Source organism: Podarcis tiliguerta, assembly GCF_965153285.1.
Source record: "Podarcis tiliguerta genome assembly, chromosome: Z".
Taxonomy (NCBI): Eukaryota; Metazoa; Chordata; class Lepidosauria; order Squamata; family Lacertidae; genus Podarcis; species Podarcis tiliguerta.
In genome coordinates this window covers 7,963,732-7,991,458 of record NC_139553.1, presented here as the reverse complement: position 1 = coordinate 7,991,458, position 27,727 = coordinate 7,963,732, and the positions used below count along the sequence as shown (strand labels likewise).

Here is a 27,727-nt window from a genome sequence, read left to right as displayed (position 1 = left end):
AGAGAGTGCAAGTAGTGGATGGGAAGACCTTTCATGCTAATGGCACCCCCTGGATATTGTGTATTCTTTGAAGATAAATTACCTTCAGTGCTTGATCCAGCTTTTGGAGGGCCCTTTGGCCAGACACCCTCCATGCCTTTCCCTTACTCACTGACTCTGCCTTCTCACTGTGGGTTGTGTCCCATGTTAGTCATATTCAGAGTATCCATTAAAATCAATGGAGACGACAAACGTTAGGCACATTAATTTCAATGGGTCTGTTCTGAGTAAAATTTACTTGGATGCAGGCCCTTCATTCTCACCAGCTGCTCTACTACTTCATCATTAGTACCACCTGCTTGTTTGACAGGTGGCAAGCCAATGAGCAAGCAGACAGTGGCATCTGTTGCTCCTTCTCCTCACCACCACTGTGGTTTGAGCCAGAAAAAGAGGTGGTTAAACAAAGAGATTACAACAGTGAAGATAACAAGCAAGTCTGAGGGTGGGGCTTGTCAGAGGACCCGCTTCTGGAGTGTGGGTCCTCAGCCAATGCCTGACCATGCCAGCTGACAGCATCAGCCCTGATCACTATTTCTGTTCATTCCCTGTCTCCAGCAGAGAGGGAAATGAGGCAACCTAACTAGGGAAAGGGAAAGGGAATTCCAAGCATTTCAAGGTGAGGCAAGATGCTTTGGCAAATGTACATTCCCAGTTCAACACTGTCATCTGATTATGGAAGGGTGAACCTATCTGTTTCAGATATGCATCATTTCATGTGTTTCACCCATAACTCTGTTTCATTCTGTTTCTGCATTTATCTGCAGTTTAAAAACATTTTTTTAAAGCATTTATGGTACCATATTTATGCAAATCTTATGCACAATCAAATACAATGCACACCTCAGTTTTCAAAACCTTGAAACCAAAAAAGTAATTGCTATGTCAGTGGTGTTTTTCAAGCTTGCAATCAAATCCAATGCACCATCAAATCTAATCCACACCCTAATTTTCTTGACTTAATTTGGTCAAAAAAGGTGCGCATTAAATTCAAGTAAATACGGTAAATGCTTATTTGTGTCTCAAAAATAAATGTACAGGAGTCCCTGCACTTACATGAAATTGACTCATGTGCAACCACGTATATGTGCAGTACTGGAAAATAAGTAAATAAGGGGACACTTGGCTTACTAGCAGTACATGTAAAAAGGATCCAGGGGTCTTGGTGGAACACTGTTAACATGAGTCAACAGTGCGATGCAGCAGTAAAAAAAAGCGAATGCTATTCTAGGCTGCATCAACAGAAGTATAGGGTCCGGATCAAGGGAAGCCATAGTAACGGCCTATTCTGCCTTGCTCAGACCACACCTGGAATATTGTGTCCAGTTCCGGACACCACAATTTAAGAAGGATGTTGACAAGCTGGAATGTGTGCAGAGGAGGGCAAGCAAGATAATCAAGGGTCTAGAAGTCAAGCCTTATGAGGAATGGCTGAAGGAGCTAGGTATATTTAGCTTGGAAAAGAGGAGGCTGAGAGGAGATATGATAGCCATCTTCAACTATCTAAAGGGCTGTCACATGAAAGATGGTGCAAGCTTGTTTTCTCCTGCTCTGGGGGGTAGAACTCGAACCAATGCCAGTGTTTGTGGTTGTTTGTTTGCCAACATGCCAGACTGTGGTACGAACAGAACCTTGTGGTCAGCGCACACCCCTGTTATCTGCATAGCAGTGCAATCAGTGGACCATTCTCTGTTGATTCCCTCTCTTTTCAAGCAGGAGTGCCAACTTGAATAAAATATTGTGGGGGCGCTGGTAAGCCCCACCCCACATAATCGACCACGTGACACAGTGCATACACACCATTTGAATGGGAATGCCCATCAACTTCGTGGGGCCCCAGTCCCTCAAATATTTTATTGTGGGGGCCAAAGCCCCCACAGCCCCTAGGAATTGACTCCTATGTTTTCAAGGAAGGGAGTGGATAGTGCTCCCTATATCTCCATATTAGTTGTCTTCTATTGGCAAGGGGACAGAATCCTGTTTTCATAGTGAACAGCAATTTCATATTTTCTGGGATACAGTGGTTAAATGGGTAAAATGTCATGCTTTCAACAACTAAGAAAACAGATTTTCCTAATATAATGCATTTTTGTATGTTATTTTTACTAATATGCATGCCCCTGCACAGATTATACTAGTATATGCATTTTTGTACACATTTTTTAGCTGGAGAACTACATCACAAGATTCAGAGCAGTATGAATTTTGATGGTTTTGCTTCAATTCACATTATTTTAGGAAAGTGTGAATTTGGCAGGTTTATCTTTAAATGCAAACTGAATCCTGTTTCTTCCCCATCCTAGTAACAACCCAGTGCATGATCTGTTTCTATAACATTGCCAAAGCAAAGCAGGCATGAGCTTGGACTGAGAGCTACATGTAGCTATCCTGAGCTCTCTAACAGGAAGAATGGGGTAGAAATATAATAAATATGAGAAATATAGAGGCCCAGATGAGGCGACAGTAGCCAGACATAGCAGGTAGATTAAGAAAAGAATAAATACAGTCTTGAGTTAAGAGCTTCTTGGATGGACAACAGATATCTGGCTATAAACATTCCTTCCAAAAATGAAATTCCTCTATTTATTATACTCTAAGCAAAGCCTCCAGCGTCTGCTGCTGCCATTTCTATATATGGTTCATATTGTTCATATTGAGAATATGAATGCTATAAAGAATTTAAATGTGATCCCTCACTGTTACTTCAGCCATAGCTCAGTGGGAGAACATCTGCCTTGCATGCAGAAGGTCCCAGATTCAACCCTGAACATCTCCAGGTAGGGCAATGAATGTGTCCTGAGTGGACAGCTTTTACCAGGCAATTGGGTACAATAGTGTGCTAGATGGACCAATGGTCTGCTTCACTCTAGGGCAGCTTCCTGTCTCCCTAAATCATACCAGATGGGAATGCTTTCCTGGATGCTGACTGGGGTAAATCTGTCTTCTTTTCTACCTAAAGAGATGGACCTGAAACCTCAGGAAGTGGCTGTTAGTATTGACAGCACAGGGCCTAGATGCAGTGGTTTTCTTTGTCCCAGGAATCAGCCAACCCTTTACAACGGAGCAGGAACTTCCTGCTGCTGAGGAGGTGAAGAGTATGAAGCATTTTTACTGATGTTAATGAGAACAAGTAGAACTTTGACTGTCTTTGTCTCAAATGGAACTATACTTCAGTCTGTGGTCCTTGAGCAGAAGGAGTTAACCAGAAGGAGAGTAAGTGATTGGCATGCCAGAAAAAGGGTGGGGGAGACTCAGGTTCAAATCCTAAGCTGCAGCTATGAAGCTAAGTCTACCCTACCTCACAGGGATGTTGTGAAGACAACACTGGTGGGCAGGGAATGTGTTTCACCCTGAGCTTCAAGGAGGAAATACAATTTAAATCCCTGATTTAAGACCATCTAACTTAATCTGGATCAGGGCCTTGGAACTATTCATACCATTTCTTTTTCTAGGACCCAAATCCCACAAAACAAATCCAACTAAGTTCTGCTAAGAGTAGACCCACTAAAATCAATGTACCTAAGTTATTCATGCTCCTTATTTCCCAGAGTGTGACTGACATCGACTGCAGCTCCTAAAAGCCCACTCATGTTTTGCTTTGGAGGAATGCGATCAAATTGCCCCCGTCTTTGCTTCCATGGGTTGTTCCTGGGGGACATCAACTTAAAAATCACAGAAGCCAATTCAGAAGGCAAAGCCTGGGTTATTCAAGCTGCCTGATGCTAAAGGAGTACAAAGGGACTTAGTGTCATTTAAAAGCAGAAGGGTTGAAGCAACATGTCTTGTATGATTTGGCTAAGGATGGAAGATTCCTTGCCCACGTTAGAGGCAATCAAGGGAATATAATAAGGGAACAATCATCTCCCTGAGTCACATCCCAGCATCCTTCTGGGCCCTTGTTTGAATGGTCCTCCTGGTGCTTATATATTGGGACAAGGGCAACTTCACTTGGGGGCAGAGGGAGACAGAACAGTGGCTAGCAGAACTTTGATGCAAGAGCTCCTGTACTTATTACGGAGGGACCCCAGCAGCAATGGAACCAACTTGGGCCCCAGGTTATGGGTGCCCAGTGCATGTAACATCATGATGTCACGTTGCGAAGTGATGTCATGACGTCACACACATCCCCCGGCCTCAGAACCCAACTTCCTGTGGCACCAGAAGTCAGGTTCCAAGACCTCACAAGGCCTAGTAAAGCATCTCTGAGGTCTCACGAGGCCTCGGACATGACTTCCGGTGCTTCATGAGGCACTGGAAGTTGAGTCAGGGGCCCTGCGGTGTGGGTGCTCGGGCACCCAGAGCCCCCTATAGTTGGCGTCCCTGTCCAGCAGGAAGAGGTGGGTGGGGAAGAAATAACTCTGGGCAGGCGATCACTGATAAATAAAAAACAAGTAAATCCTAGGGGGTTTAGGCTTTGATGCTAGAAATGTCCAGATTTGGACATCTGAGCTCACTTGTTTATGCAATTTTTTTCCAGACCTCGTTTATACAATCCCTAGAAGAATATGGAACACAGGAAGCTGGCTTTTACTGTGTCAGACCTTTGGCCCATCTAACTCAGTATTGTCTACATAGGGTTGTGACCAATGTAAGTCCTATTCAGAGTAGACCTACTTTAAGTAATGAGCATGGCTAACTTGGATTCCTTGATCTAAATGAACATGTTCCCAGTTCAATACAACTCACTGACTGGCAACAGTTCTCCAGGGTTTCAGGCCAGAGTTTCTTATAGCCCTACCTAGAAATTCTGGGGGATTGAACCTGGGAATTTCTACATGCAAAGCATGTGCTCTGCCACAGAGCTACAGTCCTTTCCCCTGGAAGATAGGAAGCTGCCTTATAGCATTCCTCAATCTAGCTCTGTATAGTTTACACTGGCAGTGGCTGTCCAGGACTTCAGGCAGGAGTCTCTCCCAGCCCTAGCTAGAGACACCAGGGGTTGAATCTGCAGTCTTCTGCATGCAAATCAGGTGCCCTACCACTGAGCAGGAATGGGAATACCCCTCAGAATCTGGACCTTCCTCATATAGAAGTTGACAGATAAAACTAGGCAAGATGAGAGCAATGAATACCTTTCCACCATCCCTTTCCACAATAGACCTTTACGTACCCAATAATTTATTTCATGCAGAGAGATTCCAGTTATTTATAGCATGTGCATTTTTTAGAATTTTGCCTTGGCAGATGGTTAAAAGAAACTGTCTGCCTTGAAATTTTCAAATGATCGGTATTGGATATGAGACTCTAGAAGAAAGCCCTTTCCCTTCCTTGTGGTCCCTAAGTACTCAATACCTAAATGGGGGAAATCTGGAGCATGTGCTAATTTGGGGAACATCTGCATTTCACTGTCCTGGGTTCTCAAAACCAGATGGGACTATAGAGGTGAAGAAAAAAACCTTCCATATGGTGTTAATGAGCTGCCCATGCCAGTCCCCCACCATCAAAGAACTCTATTTTTTATTGCTGAAACATAAAAGGAACAATAGGGATTTCATTAACATCCAGACACTAATCTGAATATCAAGGCACATCTTGTAAATATGTACAGAAGGAAACTTTGATCTTGTTACTTCTTTAGCTGCACAGACCACCAAAACTGGAGCTAAAGACCTGGAGTGGCTGGCTGGGAAACTCATTCCTGAAAAGTTCTTTCCTAGAAAGAAGATGCTGTTATCATATTTATGGCTGCAAGCATTAATCAGATGTAAGCTTGTGCCTTTGATGGTTCCTCTCCCAGTGAATGAGCTTTTGCATGACAAGGGCCATATTCACATCATACATTTAGAGCACTATAGCACCATGTTAAACAGTCATAGCTTCCCCCAAAGCTACCAGTCCCAGACTTCCCAGTGAAGAGAGGTTGATTGTTAGACCACTCTAGAAACTGTAGCTCTGCAAGGGGACTGGGGGGTCTCCTAAGAAATGTCAGCACCCATAATGAATTACAGTTCCCAGATTGTTTTTAAAGTGACTATTTAAAGTTGTATCATAGTGCTTTAAATTTTAGGTGTGAATAGAGCTAAGTTCAGTCTGTCCCTAACCTGTCCCAAGTCAATCTAGACGACTATTTAATGTAGCAACTTGCATCACCATGCAAATAACCGCACAGTGTCCTGGTTCCATCCTTTGCAAAAGAGGCGTGTTACAGGGCTCAAAGCACATTTCCTGCTCATGTGCCTGCCCACTGGAACTCTAGAAACATTAAAATATGCAAACATAAGTTAGAGCAACAGGGAAGTGGGGCTGATTGCAGAAAAGGCATATTATGGGCTGCCTGTCTTTTTTTTTTTTTTTTTTTGTCTGCTGTACCCACACCCCATAGGAATTTAAGCCTACAATTTGGTTGGAGGCATGAACTGAAGGGTCAGAGCCAAGGGGCTATTGGCTTCAGGCCCTCAGCCATGAGCTGTAAACCATTGTGCAATCCAAGAACCTATTTGGGGAGATGCAAACACAAAGGCACGTACCAGTAGAGCCAACCACTGTTGCAGGCTTGCTCTTGTGCCTGCCCTTCTCTGCCACAAGGTTGATGGTGTACTCTGTCCCAGCATCTAGGGACCTTAGGATGTGAGACGTGCTATCGGCAGGAATCTCCATTTCATTCTTCCTCCCATCAGGGGTCATGTAAGTAAGGCGATAGCGATCAATTTTAGCCCGGGGTATTTTCCACCGCAAAGTGAGAGTTGTCTCGGTAGGATCAGTGATTTCCAAGTCCTTGGGACGATCCAGATCTGTGTGCAAAGAGAAATAAGAGAATTGTAGAGTTGGGGGACCATTTTGGGCCATGTAGATCAATCGACTTAACAAGACTCAGTTAATGAACAATTGTGTTTGGGTGGAGCTGGAGCAGTATATTCTGTTGATCCTGTTCTTCTGGACTACAAGCTGTGTAAAAAGTGCAGAGAGAGGTTGAGTTTCCTTCTACTGAGAACTGTTACTGGAAGATTCCCAAACATTTGGTACTGTATTGCTTAAGAGATGTTTCCTCCTATATTACTGAAAGGGTTGCAAAAGGGTTGTTGGGGTTGCAGGGGTGTGGAAGCAAAAAATGTAATGCATGTTGGGTACAGATACCCCCCCAAGTGAACAGTATGGTACAAGTCCGCTCACCTTCTGTGGTGGGCAGCATTGTGGCCAGGTATCCAGGCCCATGCAGTGATCCCATGGGGGGGTTTGACACCCCCCTCATTGCCATCTCAGCCATGTCACCAACGTTTGAATTGCAGCAAGGGCAAAATGACCTCAGTGCATTTTAAGCAGCTAATGTGACCATACTGTACCCTTAAACACATTACATCTAGTCCTGACTTCAAGGGCAGCAGAAAGTAAGTATTTATCCTCTTCAGTGTAACAATCCCATGGATATTCAAAGAGTAATACCATTCTTTTTAAATCTTTGAATCCCCTTTGGCAGGTTTGGGAAACCTCAGGCTGGAGATCTGAACACAGCCCTCAAGGCCTCTCTCACCGACCCTTAAGATTGGGATACTTCCCAGGGCACACCCCTCACTAGTCTTGCTTCACAAACTCCTTGAGTCTTTCTGCCTGGTGAAAATGTGTCTTCCTTGAACTCTAATAATGCAATTATCAGACTGCCTACATGGAGGAGATGGAGGGGTATGTGTGTCTAGAAACTGTATAATGGTGGCATTTACATTTGCTGTTCAACACACTTCTGTATCTGGCCCTGACTCCATAGACCTGTGGCCCTCAAAAGGTTGCTCAGAAGGGAATGTAGCCCTCAGGCTGAAAAGGGTTCCCCATCCCTGCCCTATGATGAAGTTGTTAGTTGCTCAAACAGCGTTGCCTCTGCAAACGCTCAGATAGATCCTGTTGCTTGGCTGCAATTTTGTATGTGCTTTTGAGACACATTTCCCGATATAAGATACAGTGGTGAGCAGATAGCCTGCAGTTCAGACCTGGCCTAGTGACAACCACTGGTTGACCACCACTATTAGTGATTTGAAAGAAACTTTTTAGTCCATGCCAATGTCCTCTTCAGAAGTGGCTTCAAGAGGGAGGTAAAACAGCCCTACCCACATACCAGTTTTCTGACTCCCCTCTCTATTCCAGGACAGGCAGAGTGCCAGTTAGAAATTTGCTGATACAGGAGGAAAGAGTGCAGTGTGCTCCAAATTTACGTGGCTTTATGCATGACAGAGCCTAGCAAGCTCTCTCTGCAATTTTGAAATGTACATATATCCGCAGAACGTTGGCACGATATTTATCCATTTTTTTGAAATCACTGGTCTAGTTCAGTCCTGGGAGCTTTGTGCTCTGTAGTCCCCTCTGTATTGAGAAAGGTATTGGTACTAATCTAGATCATGTGAGTTGTACTCTTAAGAGTGCAGAAAAATCATTTGTGAAAGTATGTGGGATATTCTGAATGTTCATTCACCTGGTGCCCAAGGTAATTCAGCACTTCCTATGTGAATACGCACTGCATCCAACAAAAACACTGGCTTGGTTTCTATGTAATAAGCAAACACATAGGCTCCCTGGCAGGAGAATGAAGCCAATTTGCTTCTCCCCAGCCATTTTGGTGCTGTGCTGTGCCAAACTAAGCCATGGTTTGGCTCAGTATGTCATCCAAGCTCTCTCCAAACAGACCATGAGCTCATACAGGTTTGCTCTAGAGTTTACAGCTTGTGGAGAGAGTTAAAGCACAAGCCCAGGTTTGAATGACCCTCTAAGCCAAACCACAGTTTAGCTAAGCATAGCAGCAAAGTGAGCAGTGAGGCACAAGGCAGCCATGATCTCCTCTCTGGAAACCTGCACATTTGCTTATCTGTACTGTACCACTGTTTGGCTTAGGGTTACATACAAATGGGGAAAATGTGGGCTTCAAAGAGGTCTGCCTACAAGCTTTGGAAACCAATATCACAAGAAGGGAACCCAACTATACACCCAGGTCCCGGTTTAAGTGGGCTGTGGTGATGGTCTACAGTCTCACTAACTGCCAGCTCATTAAAGAAAAAATAAAGGATAATAATACTTATAATGATTCCCATTTTCACTGGCTCCTCTTATTTTTCTAGGGCCCAGGGGCCAAATGTGGCCCTCTAAGCCTCTCTAAACAGCCCACAGAACTCCTCCCCAGGCCACACCTGAATCGTATGTGACACTGAATTGTGATTATTCCCCTTTCTTCCCTGGATGGAGGATGGTGAAAGGCGTGTGTGTGTTTAGAAACCTCTCACTTCTGCAAAGCTGGAATGGAGCCTAGTTTACAAAGGTTAGAATCCCATCCTTTGCTTTGCCTACTTTTTGCCTCTGGCCATACCCACTACTGGTGTGCATCTCTAAAAGGGATGCCCCTGAGGTGAAGCATCCCTTGAGCTGGAAAAGCTTCATTACTCCTGTAATGCCGAATGTTTAATGGAGACTGTCAGGGTCAGGCGGCAGCCCTGGGTGACAATACTTGAGACCTGCATAATGTATTCTGTGGCTCAGGAACCCAGGCATCAGTATCTTAAGCTGGGAAAGATGGAGAAAGTATTTATATCAAATCTGGACAATCCAAAGGCTTTGTACTGCTTGTCGATCACTGCTGCTATTCCTTTCTGTGTCTGAAGAGGGCACTGAAGCCTGGCTACACATACAATCCACAGCCCCGGGGTTCCTGGCAGGCAATTTGTTTCCTATTATAAAGAAGATGAGACATTTTCCTACCAGTTCCAGCATTAATAGTGGAAGGAGAGCTCTCTTTGTCCTGCTTCACAGCTGTCACTCCAATGCCATATTCTGTTCCTGGCCTGAGACCTAAACAACAACAGCAACAACAGAAATAGCTTTTTATTCATGTTGCCATTTGATTAAAGAAGTTTCATTTAATTATATGTTCTTAAACCAATCAATTAATATAGTAAACAAGTATACATTTTCATAGGAATAAAACCTTAGTTGTGAAGATTTTAAAAGTGTAATTATTTATATTTTATATTAAACATATATGTTTTGCCATCTCTGTTTCAGTCAAAAAGGTGTCCCCCTCTTTTATTTAATAAAAAAGATTAAGAACTTGTGAATACCACAGCACGATAGGATTTGTAGTCTTAAGAATGCAATTCAAGCTTGAGGCCATGCAACTTATATAGACATTTGGTCCAACAGTAACTTGACTACCTTTCAGGTGAGCCATACCTGTGAGTGTAGCTTTGGTTGTGGCTTGGTCACTTCTGGGTACTGTGACTTCAGCATGATCGCCACCAGAAATGGGGGCATACTTAATTCTGTAAGCTTCCGGTGTTGCTTGGCTGTTCTTCCATTCCAGGGTGATGGTGCTATCCGTCTGAGACAGGTGTTTCAGATTTTTTGGAGCATCCAGTTCTGGGCAGAAGGAAGGGGGTTAACTGTTAGCAAACTTTGCATATGCAGAACTGCAGGGGAAGCTTTGGGCTCAACAAATGTTAGGACATGTTCCCCATTAGTGACGGGCAAACTTCCTTCTGCTCTGTTCAGATTTGGTTCAGCATTTATGAACTCTCTCTTTCTAACAGCACAATGGTTTCTGCCCAATGCCAAACCTATTCACAGTAGACTCATTGGCATTAATGGACATGACTAACAGGTCCATTCATTTCAATGGGTCTACCCTGAGTAGAACCTAGTAGGATACAACCCAAAACTTTCAACCTTGGTATGTTAGCATAGATAGGAAACCTGTAGCCCTTCAAGTGTTGCTACACTACAATCCCAGTGAACACTAACCATTAGCCATGCTGGTTGGTACTGAAAAGGATCGGCATTCAGCAACATCTGCAGACTGCAGGACTACAAGTTCCCCACCCTTGTGATAGAGCAGTAGTTTTTGGATTAAATCCCAGGGTGCCTTGGTGTTCCTCAGAAGATTCTCAAAAGATTCCTCAATGTGGTGGCACACCAGTGTTCCCAGTACTCCCAAGCATTTCCAGAGAAGTGTTTCTGCAGATGCGCTTTGGGTGAGCTTTGGTGCACATCTGTAGTTCATGTGGAGCAACAGTGATGCTCAAAGGCTTAACTAGTACACTGAATGTGCCCTGTGGATTACTCCATAATGTTCTGCAGTGCACCATGGTTCCAAGGCAGTTATTTGTTGTCAGAAAAGTAAGGACTGAATCAATTCTCCGAAAGTAGATAATTTTAAAAGCAATGGATTTAGTGCATAGTAGACGTCTGCTCTGAGCTAGCAGAGCTCAAGGGCAACATGCACTGGCCTTTGCAATCAGCCAATAGACCAAGGCCCACTGGGGGGCTGCTCCCCCTGTCTCCCAGGAAGAACGTCATGGCAAGAAAGAGACTAGCCTGGACCCATCCATTGGCTGAAGCAGCTGCTGCTGCTTTGCCAGAAAAGGACACCCTGTTCCAACTACCTGTTGGAGTTCTTGAACTGGAACTGTAGAAGCAGGTAATGGAAAAAAAACCACTCTGGTCCCAACCATTGGCCAAAGAAGCAAAAGCCATCAGCTGCTATTCAGGCAAGAACTCCAGCAAGAGAAGACCAGCCTGGTCCCAACTTGTAGCTTATGGTTTACCAGTTTGCTCTGATCATACACTTTGCTTTGCCAAGTGATCTGGGAGAAAGTCAGATCCAGTACAATTAATACAAGACCTGACAAGCACATAGAGCTGAAAAGCGAAGTGGGAAAGTGTGTCTGACTTCCAACTTCCTCCCCCAGCTCTATGCAGTTCTCAAGGGATGAAAAAAAGTAAATTCCTCACCACCTCATGACTAAAAGGGCATTGAGTGAGAGGGAGCTCAGTGGGTCTATTGGCACCAAAGTTATAATTCAAGGACACCATTGCATCCATCGCTGCCACACTGGAAACCATGGTAGGCAGGTAGGTAAGTAGGAAGGAGAACTCTGACCACTTCTTACCTGTGACAAAGGTTTCCGTCACAGGGTCACTCTCCATATCCCCACGTCGGGACACTAGGGTCACCTCATATTCGGTATGTGGTTTCAGATTCCCAATAGAGTATTGGCTCTCATCCTTCGAGAGGTCGATGGTTGTTCGGTCCCCTGGGACATCCTTGGGCCCAAAAGTCAGCTCAACACCATCAATCTCAGCCAATGGTTTAAACCATGTGATCAGTGCTGTAGTGTCTGTAACATCATTTGCCTCGATCTGGCTGGGGGCATCAAGCTCTGTTGAGTGCGAAAAAGGATGAGACAGGGATTTAGAATATTTGGATACCATACAACTTCTTCATGAATAGGCTTTTTAAAGGGTGCAAAAATAAATTTGAATGAATTGCAAAAATTATTTGGGGTGGGGGCGTGCAGAGACCATACAATTCCATCTCAAAACAGTCTTCATTTTCATTTAATTAATTACTTAGTTGGCTAGTTAATTTACCACATTTTCTATTTTTTCTCTGTGTCTAATAAAACATATAAAACTTGATAAAATGTTTTCCACATGTGGTGAGCAGCTATTCAATCTGACAGTTGCTATAGGCACATGCAGAGAGCCCCCCCCCCCCGCTTCAGTACTGCTGCCCACTTACTAACCCTCTGGGGATATCCATACTCTTTTTGCAGCAGCGACGAGAACTGCAGTGACATAAAGTGCCTTTATTGTTCCTCTTTACTGCTGTAAGAATCTAGACACAGCAGGAAGGTGACCCAACAGACATGCAGAGAGATAGTTTTTTCAACGGATGGCTCTACCTCCTCCACAGTTCCATTGTACTCTTCCTTTTCCTATCCCAATGTGTGTCAATATTATGTTACTAGTCTCTCCAACAGTATTGGCTCCCAGTTCTTGTGGGGCATTTGGAAGGAGGCTGTCAGTGGGCCCTCAGCCCTCAATTAGGGCCCCACTATGAAATGAGTAGCCATCTGGTTAGATGCACACTATGTTAGGAGAGGTTAGGAGACTGCAGTTCTGAGAAGCAAATTATCTTTCCAATTGCTGCCTGTTACATTGTGGAGGTGAGGAGGGAGGACATGTGAGAAAGGTTTCAACTCCCATGACTTGCTCCTTGGCTGTCATGCCCCAGACCAAGAATCCTCATGTGCCCAGTGGTCTCACCACAGGAGTTCCAAGGAGGAGGCTTGGTTCTTCCCATGTGGACCTGCTGGGACCAGAACCCTCATCATGTTCCCTGAACTCTAAGGAGATTCCTGGCCAATGGGTGAAACCTGACCAGTGGGTGGACCAGAGATTCACCAGAGGATCAGGAAAGACTTGAGGAGCTGGGAGGGAGATGGGTATGTTCAGAAAGAAAAGACTGAGAGGTGAAACAATAGCCGTCTTCAAATATTTGAAGGTCTGTAACATGGAAGGTGGACCAAGCTTGTTTTCTGATGCTCCAGAGGGTTGGATCTGAACAAATGGATTCATTTTACAAGAAAGGAGATTCTGACTAAACATTAGGAATACAGTTCTGGTGGTACGAGCTGTTTGACAATGGAATGGACTACCTTGGGAAGTCATGGACTCTCATTTGAGGTTTTCAAACAGAGTTTGGATGGCTATCTGTCAATGAATCTTTAGATATGATTCTTGTGTTGCAGGGGGTTGGACTAGATGACCATTGATGTCCCTCCCGACGCTACAGTTCTATGATTCTATAATTCTAAGTCTGCCAGCTTCAAACTTTGCTGCGCAGAAGACACCAATGTACACAGAAAAGGTAACAGGCCCTTTAAATAAGATTATACACCAGTTATCCAACTCCTGAATCCTAATATGAACTGCTTTTGGGCAGGCTAAGGTTTTGACTGAGTCAGATAAAGACAGTCTCAAGTTTGGGTTGGGCTATCTGGAGTGTTCTGCAGCTGTTGAGGGGCAGGGTGGTCTGGTGAGAAGAAGGAGCTCTTGTTGCATGGGCCCTTTCCCAGCAGTGGAAGTTAAGAGGAAGAGGCTGGTTTGACTGGTTTGCTTTCTGCCTTGCCTTTCACAGCACAGGCTCTAGTTTGCTGTCAGACCTCAGCATCTCATTTACTCACTATGGAAAGAGCTACTGATTTTTCAGTATTCTGCAATTGCAGCCTCTATTGGGAAAAATAGATTCAAATCAACTAAGTAGTCTTTAGTGTTAAAGTGTTCTCCAATGATAATGCTTGTGGTTTGGATATAGAGTACTTCATTATGCTTTTGTTGATGACCTTGCTCATCCTTTGTTTGGTGAGAAGCCTCTTGAACATTGCAGCAACTATCAGTTTTGACAGTTGCTACAGTCATCCACTGCAAATGCCATCCATTCTAGCTTCTCTCAGGATTGCTGCTTGCTCACCTTCCCAGGGTATCTATTTTCTTCTTGCAACAAACAAGAGAAGCAACTCATTAAATAGTCAGACTAATAACTGGCACAGTCACCTGGAGGCTGATCACATTCAGTTGCTACTTACTTGTTGTTATTACCCTGGAGAGGCCAGGTCCTCTGGTTTGATTCTTCACAACATAAAGAGACACATTATATTGTTGTCCTGGTGCCAAGCCTGGTTGCAGATACGATGTTTGAGGCTTCTTTAGACTGTTCCTGATTCCCACATTGTCTTCCTCCTTCTGCAATGCAAAAGTTAAACAATTGGAATTTAAAGAAGCAAGAAATGTAACCAGGACCCTTCACATCACAAGGGACCCACTCATAGGTCATATCTTTCCTTACCAGGCTGTTAAAAACAATCTCCCATCCACTGAATGGGATGTCCAGGGGGTCCCACTCTACCTCCACTGATGTCTCTTTAATAGATTTGAACTTCAAGCCATCTGGAGCGGGCAAATCTGGAAAGCAATAGCAGAAAGCAGATGCATGAAGCATGGCTTCAGCATTCAAACCATATTCATTAAATATATATATAGAAATACCCCCAACACTATATGCTGGAACACTACTTGAAAGCCAGTAAGCTACAAAGGGACACGGGTGGCGCTGTGGGTAAAAGCCTCAGCGCCTAGGGTTTGCCGATCGAAAGGTCGGCGGTTCGAATCCCCGCAGCGGGGTGCGCTCCCGTTGCTCGGTCCCAGAGCCTGCCAACCTAGCAGTTCGAAAGCACTCTCGGGTGCAAGTAGATAAATAGGGACCGCTTACTAGCGGGAAGGTAAACAGCGTTTCCGTGTGCGGCTCTGGCTCGCCAGAGCAGCGATGTCACGCTGGCCACATGACCCGGAAGTGTCTCCGGACAGCGCTGGCCCCCGGCCTCTTTGAGTGAGATGGGCGCACAACCCTAGAGTCTGTCAAGACTGGCCCGTATGGGCAGGGGTACCTTTTACCTTTTAAGCTACAAAGAAGAAATCTGACATACTGGGGACACACTATCAAATCTTTTCCCTGTCATTCTTGAGGAAGGCCCAGGATTTAGGACTGAAACAAAGCAGTTCCTCCAAATCCATCAACTCATTGGAAGGTTGCAAAGAGCCACATTCCTGTTTGCAATGTGGGATGGGGCATGTCAGTACGCCTTTGAGCCGGTGCAAGCGACTGGGCTCAATAACTGGTTCTGCCCTGACTGGGCTAGGCGACTGGAGCACTTTCAGAGACCTTCCAGTTCTGGAAAGCAGGTCTCAGTGCACTGGACTCACAGCTGTGCATTGTGAGCACCAGACTCCGCAGAGTATAAATAACGAGGGAGCTAGCTGTGAAGCATAACTTCTTTTATTTCTAATAGCTACTGCAAACTAAAGAACTACTGGCTTGCATGAATGTTACAGCTCTCACTCAGCCATCTAATCACTACATAGATAAGACTCTCTCCACACACAGTCAGGCAGGAGCGGAAGAGAAGAGCAGTTTCCACCCCCTCTTTTCTGAAAACATCAGATCAGGAGATTCTTGCAATGGGAGGGGGTTAAAATATCAACAGGGCAGGAGGGGGGGTGCTGTAAAGATGGCTTAAATCTTTTCATGCTTTGCTCCTTGGCCCATTTATCCCCTTTGCCTACATGTTGTCATTCCAGAGTAAGAGCATTGCCTTCACTCAGGTTTGGCTTTCTGATGAAGGGCCTTCCTGCTTGGTTCTGCAAGGGGCAACACAGAGAATTAGGAGGAGGAAGCTGATAGGCAGTTCTACCCTCTGGGCTGGTCCTAAGTAAAAAAGGTAGGCAGGTGAGAGCTGGCAGGACAGTGTCAGGCCCCATTCACTCTAATGGACCAGCCTCCTTTGCTAAATAAGAGGTGTTTTGCACTTGGCTAGTATTGGAGAAAGGATTTCTGAACCAGGGGAAATGATGGCTGCCCCAACTAGTACCCACTTAATTGCATCTGGGCTCATAACACAGGAACAATAACATAGAAGCAAACAGCAGTGCACCCATGTATTCCTTCCTGATTTTACAGGAAGGTAAGTGTTTTGTAGACAAGCAAGTTAGTTGAATGGCTCAGCTGGGCTTTAATGTACTTACAAGTGGCAACCCGGGCACTAATTGGGATGCTCTTCTTGTTCTTCAGGATGGCAAAAACACGGATGAAGTATTCCACACCAGGCTCCAGCTCCCGGATGGTGGCTGACGTATGGTTCCCAGGCACTCTGAACTCAAAGTCTAAGCCACCAGTTCCGGTAGGGATGTAGGTGATGAGGTATTCAGTGACCACATTTTCATTCTTCCATTCCAGGTTGACAGTCTTGTCAGTCACATCTGTAACTGTCAGATCTCTTGGAGGCAATACTAACAAGAGAAATTAAAAGATAAAATAAAATCATGTGTCATGGAAGGGAATCAAATGGCATATGTTTTTAAAACTGAGGCACAGATCATTTGCCATGCTAAGGGCTAGGCTGCATGACGGGGGTGTGGGTAGTCATTTTGGACTGCAGGTGGGGAATCAGGGTTCTGAAGGCTCCCACCAGCACCCTATGTACGCTAGAACCTGGATTTCACATAGCTTGTTGTTGTTGCTTTTACAGGAAAAAATGCTACCCATACCCTGCTGTTCAACATAGTACAGTTAAAAGAGGGCTCTATTAAATGTTTGTGCTGAACCTTTAGCTCATTTCTAACTTTGAAGCCGTCTGCACTATACATTTAAAACAGTATCATAGCACTTTAAACTGTAACGGCTTCCCTCAGAGACTCCTAGAAACAGTTTGTTTAGGGTGCTGAGAGGAGGTTGCTTTTCTCTTCACTCTAGCCTCCTCTTACCTCACCTCCATGCTTTAAAGCTCTGTCCAAGTGCTCTTTTGTTGTTGTTGCTGCTCCTGAGCTTTCCCCACAAAAACCTGCTCTTTACAGATGAATTGGAGGAAACGGAAATTCACAGAAAACTCAAATTGCTTTTCGTTGCACTTCAGTTTTAAAGAGCAGGTTTTCATAGGGAAAGCTCTGGGGAGGAAAAGAAAGAGTACTCAGACTTGGAACTTTAAAGTGCAGACCTCTGCCTAGAAAGTGTGGGGCAAAATGGGCCAACAACAAAATGGGCCATATGGTTACAACATATTAAGTAAACGTACAAAAGATTATGTACCGGTGGTACTTGACACCCAGAAAAATTAGTGAAAATGTATTTAAAAGGGTCTAATTTATGCTGGAAGTGCCACGAAGTGGAGGGAACCCTGATCCATACGTGGTGATCATGCAAATATGCTCATGTAAATTATCCACACAGAATTAAAAACAGATTCTAAAACTCACATTTCCCCAAATACCAGAGGCCTTTCTATTAGAGATAATAGGTGATGACATTCCAAAAAAGGCACTCAATATTTTTTTGTACGCAACCACTGTAGCTAGAATAGTATATGCAAAACAAATAAAAATAAAAAAGGGCAAGAAGAAGAGATACCCACAAAGGAAATTTGGCAGAACAAATGGATAGAATGCATAGAATTAGTAACCATGATGGCAAAACTAAGGAATAAGGATGAGTTAAAGATAAGAAAAGAGTGGAAGTGTTTTGGAGATTATTTTACAGGGTATAATAAACAATTTAGGAGTTAACATATGAGTAGCAGATAACATCAAAAAGGAAGTCTTGAAATGATAATGGGTAAAATATGAGGATATGCAGCGGATCAAGATTTCCATAGTATGCCACAGAGAGATGGATTAGGAAGTCTTTGGAAAAGAAGTGATGAATACAGTACAATGTGTGCATAAAAGCTGTTAAAATTTTATAAATAAAAAACAAATAAATAAAAGAATGCTGAGAATGATGGTTCATCCATGTGGGCAACTGCCCCACCTTGCCTCCCACTGGGAGCCCATGCACATAATGGTAACTGTTTGGGTGGTACTTACCATCAGAACAGTCATCCCCTACATAACCTTCTTCACAGACACACTGTCCGTTGACACAGCGCCCGAGATCGTTGCAGTTGTTGGGGCAGGACTGCTCACTGCAATCTTGTCCCTGGTATCCCTCGTCGCATATGCACACTCCGTTGATGCAGCGCCCTTGATTGTTGCAGTCTTTGGGGCACTGCAGTTGGCTGCAGTCTACCCCGGTGAAGCCCTCTTCACAAACACACTGCCCATTCATGCAACGGCCTCGGCCACTGCAGTTGTTCACACAGGCCAGTTCTCGGCAGTCATCCCCAACAAAGCCTTCATTGCAAACACACACACCATTGATGCAGCGCCCACGGTTGTTGCAGTCATTGGGGCAGGTCCTTTCAGCACAATCCTCCCCTGTGTAGCCCTCATCACACACACACTGGCCATTAATGCAGCGACCATGCCTGTTGCAGTCTTTTGGGCACCGCAGTTCACTGCAGTCCACCCCAGTGAAGGCGTCATCACACACACACTTGCCATTGACACAGCGTCCCCGGTCGTTGCAGTCATTGGGGCACTGCAGCTGCCCACAGTCCTCACCCACAAAGCCCTCGTTGCACACGCACTGCCCATTGATACACCTTCCATGGTTGTGGCAGTCATTAGGGCATTTCAAGTCTCCGCAGTCATCCCCCATAAACCTCTCATCACACTCACACTGTCCCTTGATGCAGCGGCCACGGTTGTTGCAGTCATTGGGGCACCGCAGTTCACTGCAGTCATCTCCCATGTACTTTTCATTGCACACGCACTGGCCATTCACACAGCGACCGTGGTTGTTGCAATCACTGGGGCATCTCACTTCTCCACAGTCAAGGCCCAGGAAACCCGCATGGCACACACATTGTCCATTAATGCAACGGCCGCGTTTGTTGCAGTCTTTGGGGCACCTCCGTTCAGCGCAGTCATCCCCCATGAACCCTTCATAGCATACACACGAACCCTCGACACAACGACCATTCCCATGGCAGTTGCTGGGACAAGTCATTTCCCCACAATCTTCTCCAGTGAACCCAGCATCGCAATAGCAGGTCCCATTAACGCAACGGCCACGGTCGTAGCAGTCGTTGGGGCAAATAAGCTCACTGCAATCTTCTCCAGTGTAACCTTCGTCACACTCACACTCCTCCTCCACACAGCGCCCACGGTTATTGCAGTTATTGAGGCACAGGGATTGGCTGCAGTCTGTCCCACTGAAGCCTTCTGTACAGATGCACTGCCCATTGACGCATTTCCCATTCTCACTGCATGGCACCAAGCAAACTTCCTGGCTACAGTCCTCCCCGGCGTAGCCATCAAAACACACACACTTGCCATCAACACATTTGCCTTGGTCATTGCAGTCCCCAGGACATGTCAGTTGCCCACAGTCCTCCCCTGTGAAGCCTTCATCACAAATGCACTTGCCATTGACACATTGCCCTCTGTTGTTGCAATTCTGGGGGCATTCTGGTTCAGAGCAGTTGGGGCCCTTCCAACCAGGTTCACAGATGCAGCCACAGACATCATTACTGTAGTTTCCCCGTCCACTGCAGTAGGGAGTAGCATCAATGTGACCTGTGCCAGTGAAACAAGGAAGCAGGCCATCATAAAAAAAATACAGCAATAGCTAACAAAGAAGCACCAGAAAACATTGTGGATTAGAAGTTTCCCTCCATTAACATAAACACTTGAGAAGAGCCCTGCCGGATCAGGGCAACGGCCCATCTAGTCCAGCATCCTGTTATCACAGTGGTTGCCTGGATGCTTATGGGAATCCCACTAGCAGGACTTGAGCACAACAGCCCATTCCCCAACTTGTGATTCCCAAGAACTGGTACTCAGAGGCACACTGCTACTCTTTCCAAGTCCTGGTTTAAGTCAGACATTTTCCAAAAAAGCAAACTTGAAAAAAACCAACCAATCACCTGCACTGGCATCCTTTCAGCTTCTGACAATACTTACGTAGGTGTTCCCTTGTTCTCTTGACTTGAGGCTCCTGTTTTAACTGCTTTAATGGGATTGTTTTGTTACATGTTTTGATGATGCAAGTTTATATTGTTTTAATGTTTTATTCTCCAACTAAATTCTATCTGGAACAGACTCATTGAAATTAGTCATGACAATTAATTTCAGAGAGTCTTCCCTGAGCTATGTCTCTGTCTGCTGAAGCAAAAGTCTCTTGGGCTAGTGGACAACTGAGTGTTAGCCGTGGGCAAGCTGAAATTCATCGCACGACAGAGTGCCAAATATGTTGTGCAGCAAAGTTACTACAAACCTGCTTATGCATTTTCTTGTGCATCAGCATTCACAAACAGAACACATATGCCACTAAATGCCTTTAACATAGAATTTACCGGTACATTTAATACAACACAATGTGCTGTGCATTGTGGATGTTTTTATATTTGTGTAGCTGTTTTTGTAACCCACTTACATACTTATCTTGGCATTAAGCAATTAATGAGAATGAAAATGAGAAGTTTGTTCAATGACTTTTCTGCCTTCCTTGGCATTCTTGATTCATAAACCTGCACTGATAAAACATGGTGGGGAGGAATCTCAGTAACTGCAAATGTATGTATGAATGCAGGATTGTTTTCGTGTGGCCTTTTCGGGCCTGTTCAGAGCTCACTGGATGAAGGATGCATGGGGAATGCTTTTCCAGGGCTGACAACAGGGGCCTGTATTACCATGCTCCTGCTAAGGCCCGTCTTCTAGTAGGGTATCTATGGCCAATCCCAATTGCTTCCTAACTGTGATGCACCACCTCTTTGCATATAGTCTATCACCTACCCAGGGGTGGGAAACTCAGGCTACAGAGCCATACGCAACCCTCCATGCCTCTTCTTTTGGCCTTCAAAAGGACTCTCTCCAGATCATAGACCCTCCCATAGGCTGCATCCAGCCTGAATACATTTGGGTGGCTAGAATGCTTCTTTGATAATGCTTCTTGCTTGCCTGGATGGGGGATGGAGAATTGTGATGTGTGTATACAGACTTCTCACTTTTGCGTGGCCGGAATGCAACTTATTGCACAAAAGTGAGATAGAATCCCTAGCTACCCACCATCTATTCACAACACACTCACCATTCCAAACAGGAAAAGTACCAGCCACACTGGGGTTTATTTTGTGACTGCTAATAGAATTTAATATTGATTCCCCTTTAAATGTTGAGTGTTTTATGCATTTTGTGTTCTGAATGTGTAAGTAGGCTCTTTGAAGAAATATTTGGGAATTGGAGGTATACATTATTAAACAGAATGAACAACTAAAAAAACTGCACCCTGTACCTCTTATCCATCATGGGCCTTTCTCGACTACAACTTCCTTTCCTGATTTATTTATTTTGGTCCACCTAATAGACTGAAAGCCTTTTAGGACAGCAGACATCTGAGGAATCTGCAGTTTATTGTGCAGCATTTCTGAATCCCACAACAATAATACCTGTTGTTATGGCTTGGTGGTAGAACATCTGCTCTGCATGCACTGGAGCCTCTGCTCCAGAATTCAGTGGCTGGTCTGGTTACTGGGAGTGGCAGTCGAGACCATATAACACCGGTCCTGAAAGACCTACATTGGCTCCCAGTATGTTTCTGAACACAATTCAAAGTGTTGGTGCTGACCTTTAAAGCCCTAAATGGCCTCGGCCCAGTATACCTGAAGAAGCATCTCCACCCCCATTGTTCAGCCTGGACACTGAGGTCCTCCTCCGAGGGTCTTCTGATGGTTCCCTCACTGCAAGAAGTGAGGTTACAGGGAACCAGGCAGTGGGCCTTCTCAGTGGTGGCACCCACGCTGTGGAACGCCCTCCCATCAGATGTCAAGGAAATAAACAACTATCTGGCTTTTAGAAGACATCTGAAGGCAGCCCTGTTCAGGAAGTTTTAATGTCTGATGTTTTATTGTGCTTTTAATTCTGTTGGGAGCCACCCAGAGTGGCTGGCGAAAACCAGCCGGATGGGTGGGGTATAAATAATAAATTATTATTATTATTATTATTATTATTATTATTATTATTATTATTCCCAGCATCTCCTGGTAGGACAGGAAGAGCCCCCTGCCTGAAATTTTGGAGAGCTGTTGCCAGTCCGTGTAGACAATGCTGGACTAGATGGACCAGTGGTCTGACTCAGCATAAGGCAGCTTCCTTTGTTCCTAACTCAGCACCCCAGTCATTACATTGTTGAAGGGCCACAGCTCAGTAGTTGGAGCATCTGCTTTGCCATACCTATTGCTGGTTGTCCACTGGGGCAGCACCCGGATCCACTGGTGCACTGGTCTCGCAGAGAGGACACCAGTCCCTCCAGTTCCTCCAACCTACTTAGGAGATCCTTGATATCAGGGGCTGCTGCACAGCCACAAGCCCGCCGTGGGATGTTTATCCTGTGTGTGAAGACAATCTGGTTCTCCTCATTCAATGTATGCTCCTGGTATTGCTTGTCCTGCTCAGTCTGAGTCTTGAGTTCTGAGTCGCCACTTGCTGAGTCCAAGTCCACAGAGCAGAGGTTGCCTGCGGGGACTTTAATATTGTAGACATGGTTAAAGACCACAGGCTGGTTGTCCTCCGGCAATGTGACATTGAGTCCAGCCTCCCTCTTCTGCCGAATAATTCTTTTGATGAGTCCACCATGAACATGTTGATGGAATAAAGCGATGGTCACCAAGGCCAGTACCCAAACATGGAGGCCCATGTTGAGGTTCAGTTCCTTGGGAATTCTCTTATGGCTTCAAATCTCCTTTATGTTCACAATAGAAAGGAACAATGAGAAAAGCTCGTTTCGATGTGATTGTGCCGATCAGCTCTCCCTCCTATCAATGGTCCTGCAACAGTTAAAGTTACATGGAGCAAGTTACTTCTCTGTGAAACCAATATCATGACAGGGTGGCTGACCTCCAGGAAGAGGTCAGCAGTGAGTTCAGAAGCGATCAGTTTGCAACTGAATTAGACCTTCAAAACTGTGGTGAAACAGAGTGGCAGATGCAGACTCTAGGATATGCTGAGCCCAAACCATTTAAGTTGCTGTGGAGTCAACACCAGCACCTTGAACCAAATCTAGGAAGTGATATGGAATAGAGATGGGTGAACACCCCTTGGCTTGATCTAGAAGAAAATGTGTCCTTCTGAGCTTCCTTGATTGGTGGGGAAGGTCCTCATCATCTGTATGAGGCCTTTGTGTGGCTCGTGAAATATTAGCTTGCGGTGGGGAACCTTAGGTCTGGGGGCTAAATGCAGCCCTCAAGGTCTCTCTACCTGGCACTTTGGACTCTCCCTGAGCTACACCCACTCTCCCTAGGCCACGCCCATCACCAGTCCTTTTCCATGTCCTCCCTTGAGTGCTTTTGCTTGGCTGGAATGAGTTCATGGACTATTACAATGCCTCTTGCTTGACTGGATTATGTTTGTGTGTATATTTGGCACGGTTGGGATGTAGCCAACTGTACAGAAGGTAAGAGTTACATCTGTTGCCACACCCATTTTTGCATCTATTGTTGTTGCTCTTGTTGTTATTCTACCACACTATTCAGTTCAAACAAACACTCAAATAAATAAAAAAAGAAATAGAAATCCAGTACATAATATTGAAACCTCAAATGCAGTAAAGAATAAATACCATTCATTGGGAGCAGCAAAACAACTTCTCAAATCCATAATTGTATTCCTGAAGATGAGGGTAGCTTGAACCTCCCCACACTTTGCACTGTTAAGTTGGATGGCTTTGTTATTGCTTGCCCCCCTTGCATGCCCTCCAACATTTCTCTGATGAAATGAGGGACATTCCATTCCATATTGATAATTTTCCTCTTCATTCCCTATACATCTTATTGCATTGCCCTAGGCACTCTGGGCAGCTTCCAACACATATAAAAACATAATAAAACAAACATTTAAAAAAATATATTCCCTAGACAGGGTTTTCTTCAGGCGGCTTGGGGGTCAGATAATTCCATACCCTCCAACATTTCTCCAGTGAAAATCAGGAAACCCTAAGGCTCTGGCTTCTGCCAATTACTTCTTGGTAGCTCAGTTTACCTTTTCATAATAAAACACAGAGCCCCTGTGGCACAGCAGATTAATTCTGTTGAAACAAGAGAGGCAAGAGAGAGGCCACTGTGTGCCCATAATTACTTAAGTATGCTTAGAGAGATGTTAAACCAAGGAGGTGGGCTCATGATACCTCTAGCTCCATCAATCAGGAAGAGAGAATGTTGTTGTTAATTTTAGGCCTGTGCACTGGTTTCAGTCAAAGTCCACATCCTGAACAAAACAGGGCCAATGAAGGGGGATCCAGGTTTTGGCTGAGGGGGAGCAAGTTCTGGACTGCCCTGGGTCAAGGATTCCAAAGTGGCCAGGGCTGTTAGGGTATGAAGCATCAGGTAGGAAGAAGACTTGGCTATTCATCTATGCATCTATTCCCAGATGATACACACAAGAGCACATTAATACTGAGCAGGACTGAACCCTAAGGTGATTCAAACCAGCAGGCTGCAGGTGTGTGATACGCCAGCATGATCATTTCAGGGAATGTGCTAGTGAAACATCACCCAGCAGGATGGACCCTCCTCTTCTGCAATGTGGTCAAGAGGGGGGGGGGGGATGGACACACAGCACCTCCTTCCTCTGCCCCTCACAGCCATGTTTATAATTAGGATTTTAAAACCATCCCTACCACTGAGTTGATTTGGGGACAGATCCAGGTTGGATGTTCCCTGGGTCAGCCCAGCCTAGGTTGGGGGGAATTGGGGGGCCCATTGCATTGGTGGGGAGGCTGTGCATAGCCCTCCCTTTTTTACATTTCTCCAGGCAATTAACAAATATACCATAAAACAACTAAAAGTATTTCTAAGCACCTACAGAAAACAACAAAATGAACACCCAAGGCAGATACCTTTTCATCCAGCTGGAAAAGCTTGTCAAAACAAAAATGACTTTAGTTGTTTCTGTAAAGTATGGATAGTGTATGCCTGTCATATCTCAACAGAACATACTTTTCTGCCAGGATGCTGTTAGCATCAATGTATGTGTGCATCATGTAGGAAAACCATAAGCAGTGGAGACTGGTTTATTGGGGCTAGTGGGGCATTGCCCCACCAACCTCAGCCTGTCCTCAGCACATCCCAGACCTCCTTGCCTTTCTACTTCCAACCATTGCAGGGAGTGGCCCTGCCTGTCAGCTTCCTCCTCCTTTTTTGTAGAACCCAACAGAGAGAAGATGGCGAACAAGAAAATAATTAGTTCACTCTACCTATATCTTTGGCTCTGGCTGTGCCCGTCATTGACTCTTGTGGCACCTGCTGTTGGGATCCCACCCTTCTGCACCACCAGTTCTAATGAGGATCAGCTTCCATTGGTCAGAAGGTGTTTCTTATATTATTATTATTATTATTATTATTATTATTATTATTATTACTTCTTATGAAATACTCTAAAAGAATCTAGATGCATGAGCTAGATAATCAAGAAGACTCTGGGTATTATCAGGTTCGGTCAAATGCAGTTACCTTGCGGAACCCACATTTTAGCAGCTTCCTTACAAGGATATCATGGGGGGCGGTGTCCATAGCATTACTGAAATCAAGATGCACTATGTCGACAGAATTCCCTTGATCCACTAAGATCGTAACTCATGGAATTAGCTGTCAAAAGATGCAGCAATAGCCACCATGTAGCTTAAAACAAGGATGAGGAACCTGTGGCCCTGGACTACAACTCCCATTCACCCAAGCCAGTACAAACAATTGTCAGGGATGTTGAGATGAGCTGTTAAATGAGCTACTTGTTGAGACTCCCCCTGCCAAAAAAAAATCCAACGCAACACACAGCCAAATATAGATACAATTGTTAATGAAATAGAATGCACTGTGCATGGTTAAAACTTTTCATATACTCCCCATAGTATTAAATCATATGGAACAAGGGTGGGGAACTGGAGGTCTTCCAGATGCCATTGGACTACAGCTCCCATCATCCCTGACCATTAGCCATGCTGTCTGGGGCTGATGGACTTCACAACACTGGGAGAGCAGCAGGTTTCTGTATTCACTGATGTAGAAAACAGAAAACTCATTTATACCAAGGCAGGTCATTGATATCTGTCGGCGGACAAAAGCCGGCTTCCTCGGCCTGAAGCAAGATGAGCAGTGTACCCCATAGTTGTCTTTGACTGGACTTAACCGTCCAGGGGTCCTTTACCTTTTACCTATTCCCTTTTCTGCCTGAAGGTGGTTCTGTGGCTTGAGACCCCAACCTGAAGCCTTCAGCTAAGTCCTAAGGTTACCAGAGTTTGGATATAATCTGTAATAGTTTGGTTAGTTTTGTAGTGTTCAAGTTCCAAGTTCTGCAGTCCCTGAAAACCCCCAATAACCAGAGGCCATAGAACAGCCTTCCCTAAGCTGGTGCCCTCCAATGTTTTGAACTACAACTCTCATTATTATTGGCCATACAGATTAGGGCCAGTTGGAATTGGAGTTCTAAACATCTGGAGGGCATCAGGTTTGAAAAAGCTGCCACAGAAGTGCCAATGTTCGTGTTCTGCAGCCTTCTCTAACTCAGGTCAATTTCTCTCTGCTTATATATTTCAAGCTGCCAGGCGCTTTGGTGTGGGAACTTGGAGGAACCAGTGAGGTCAACTCACTTGTGCATGCTCCAATGAGATGCAAGGGACCTCATTAGGGCAGATTAACAAAAATGAACAGTGGCAGTCAGAGGAGGCTTTCATGGGGAACAGCTTGAAATGGCTTGCTTTGCTTAATGAAAATCTGCTAGTAGATCCAGTTGCTGCCAAAAGACTCTGGGCCACAGGCCATCTTTTGGCACTTGGTGGGGGGGGAACCAGTGTGTCTTGAAAGGGATTGGGTTTTTCAAAAGAAAAAGAAAAAGGAAAGAGGAGGCAGATTGAGAGGATTGCAGCTTTTGACACAGCAGGAGTGAGAAGACTTTTGATATGTCATTGCCATTGCTGCTCTTTCTTAATGGGTAAAAGACTCTCTGCCTTCCATAGTTCAACTGTATGGAGAAAGTGGGAAAATAAAATAGGGATTTAAGGATTTTCCCATGTTATTTTACTTTATTGCAGGGATGGGGAACATTTATCTCTCTGGATATTGCTGGAATTCAACTTCAGTATCCCCAAATCATTGATGATGTTGGCTATGGCTGATGGGAGCTATTCTTTGAAGGCAGAGATTATCAGCAGCAGTGGGTATTTGGGACAAGCATCAATAATATATATTCACATCCACTTCACAATGACAGGGATCTGGAATGTGAACTTTCATACTCATACCCATGTGCTGTTGAACTCCTGTCCTCTTTGTGGGCTTCTGAGAAGCATCTGGTTGGCCATTGTGAGAACAGAATGTGGGGCTGGATGGGTGTTTAATCTGATTCAGCAGGGCTTTTCTGATGATCCTAGGATGTTCCAATCATCATAGTTGTTGTCATTTAATTCATTCATTGCTGCTTCCTTTCTTTTTTCTTTTTAAAAGGTCTTAGAATGACTCACACA

At 44.8% G+C, this 27,727-nt stretch overlaps 1 protein-coding gene across 7 annotated transcripts in view; it reads right to left on the bottom strand.

Annotated features, from left to right (window-relative positions):
• Nucleotides 1-27,727, bottom strand: part of TNC (tenascin C) — an 83,442-nt gene that overhangs the window by 32,471 nt on the left and 23,244 nt on the right. For 5 of the 7 annotated variants that reach the window (XM_083422824.1, XM_083422818.1, XM_083422820.1 and 2 more), the window contains exons 2-10: nt 22,450-23,042; nt 18,202-19,794; nt 16,369-16,632; nt 14,636-14,751; nt 14,376-14,532; nt 11,895-12,164; nt 10,180-10,365; nt 9,709-9,798; nt 6,504-6,767 (exon numbers count right to left, since the gene is read on the bottom strand). In XM_083422824.1, coding sequence (XP_083278950.1) covers nt 6,504-6,767; nt 9,709-9,798; nt 10,180-10,365; nt 11,895-12,164; nt 14,376-14,532; nt 14,636-14,751; nt 16,369-16,632; nt 18,202-19,794; nt 22,450-22,912 — 3,403 coding nt within the window. In that variant the 5' untranslated portion in view covers nt 22,913-23,042. The remainder of the gene's footprint in view (nt 1-6,503; nt 6,768-9,708; nt 9,799-10,179; nt 10,366-11,894; nt 12,165-14,375; nt 14,533-14,635; nt 14,752-16,368; nt 16,633-18,201; nt 19,795-22,449; nt 23,043-27,727) is intronic. The other 2 variants (XM_083422819.1, XM_083422823.1) reach the window with 1 other exon arrangement.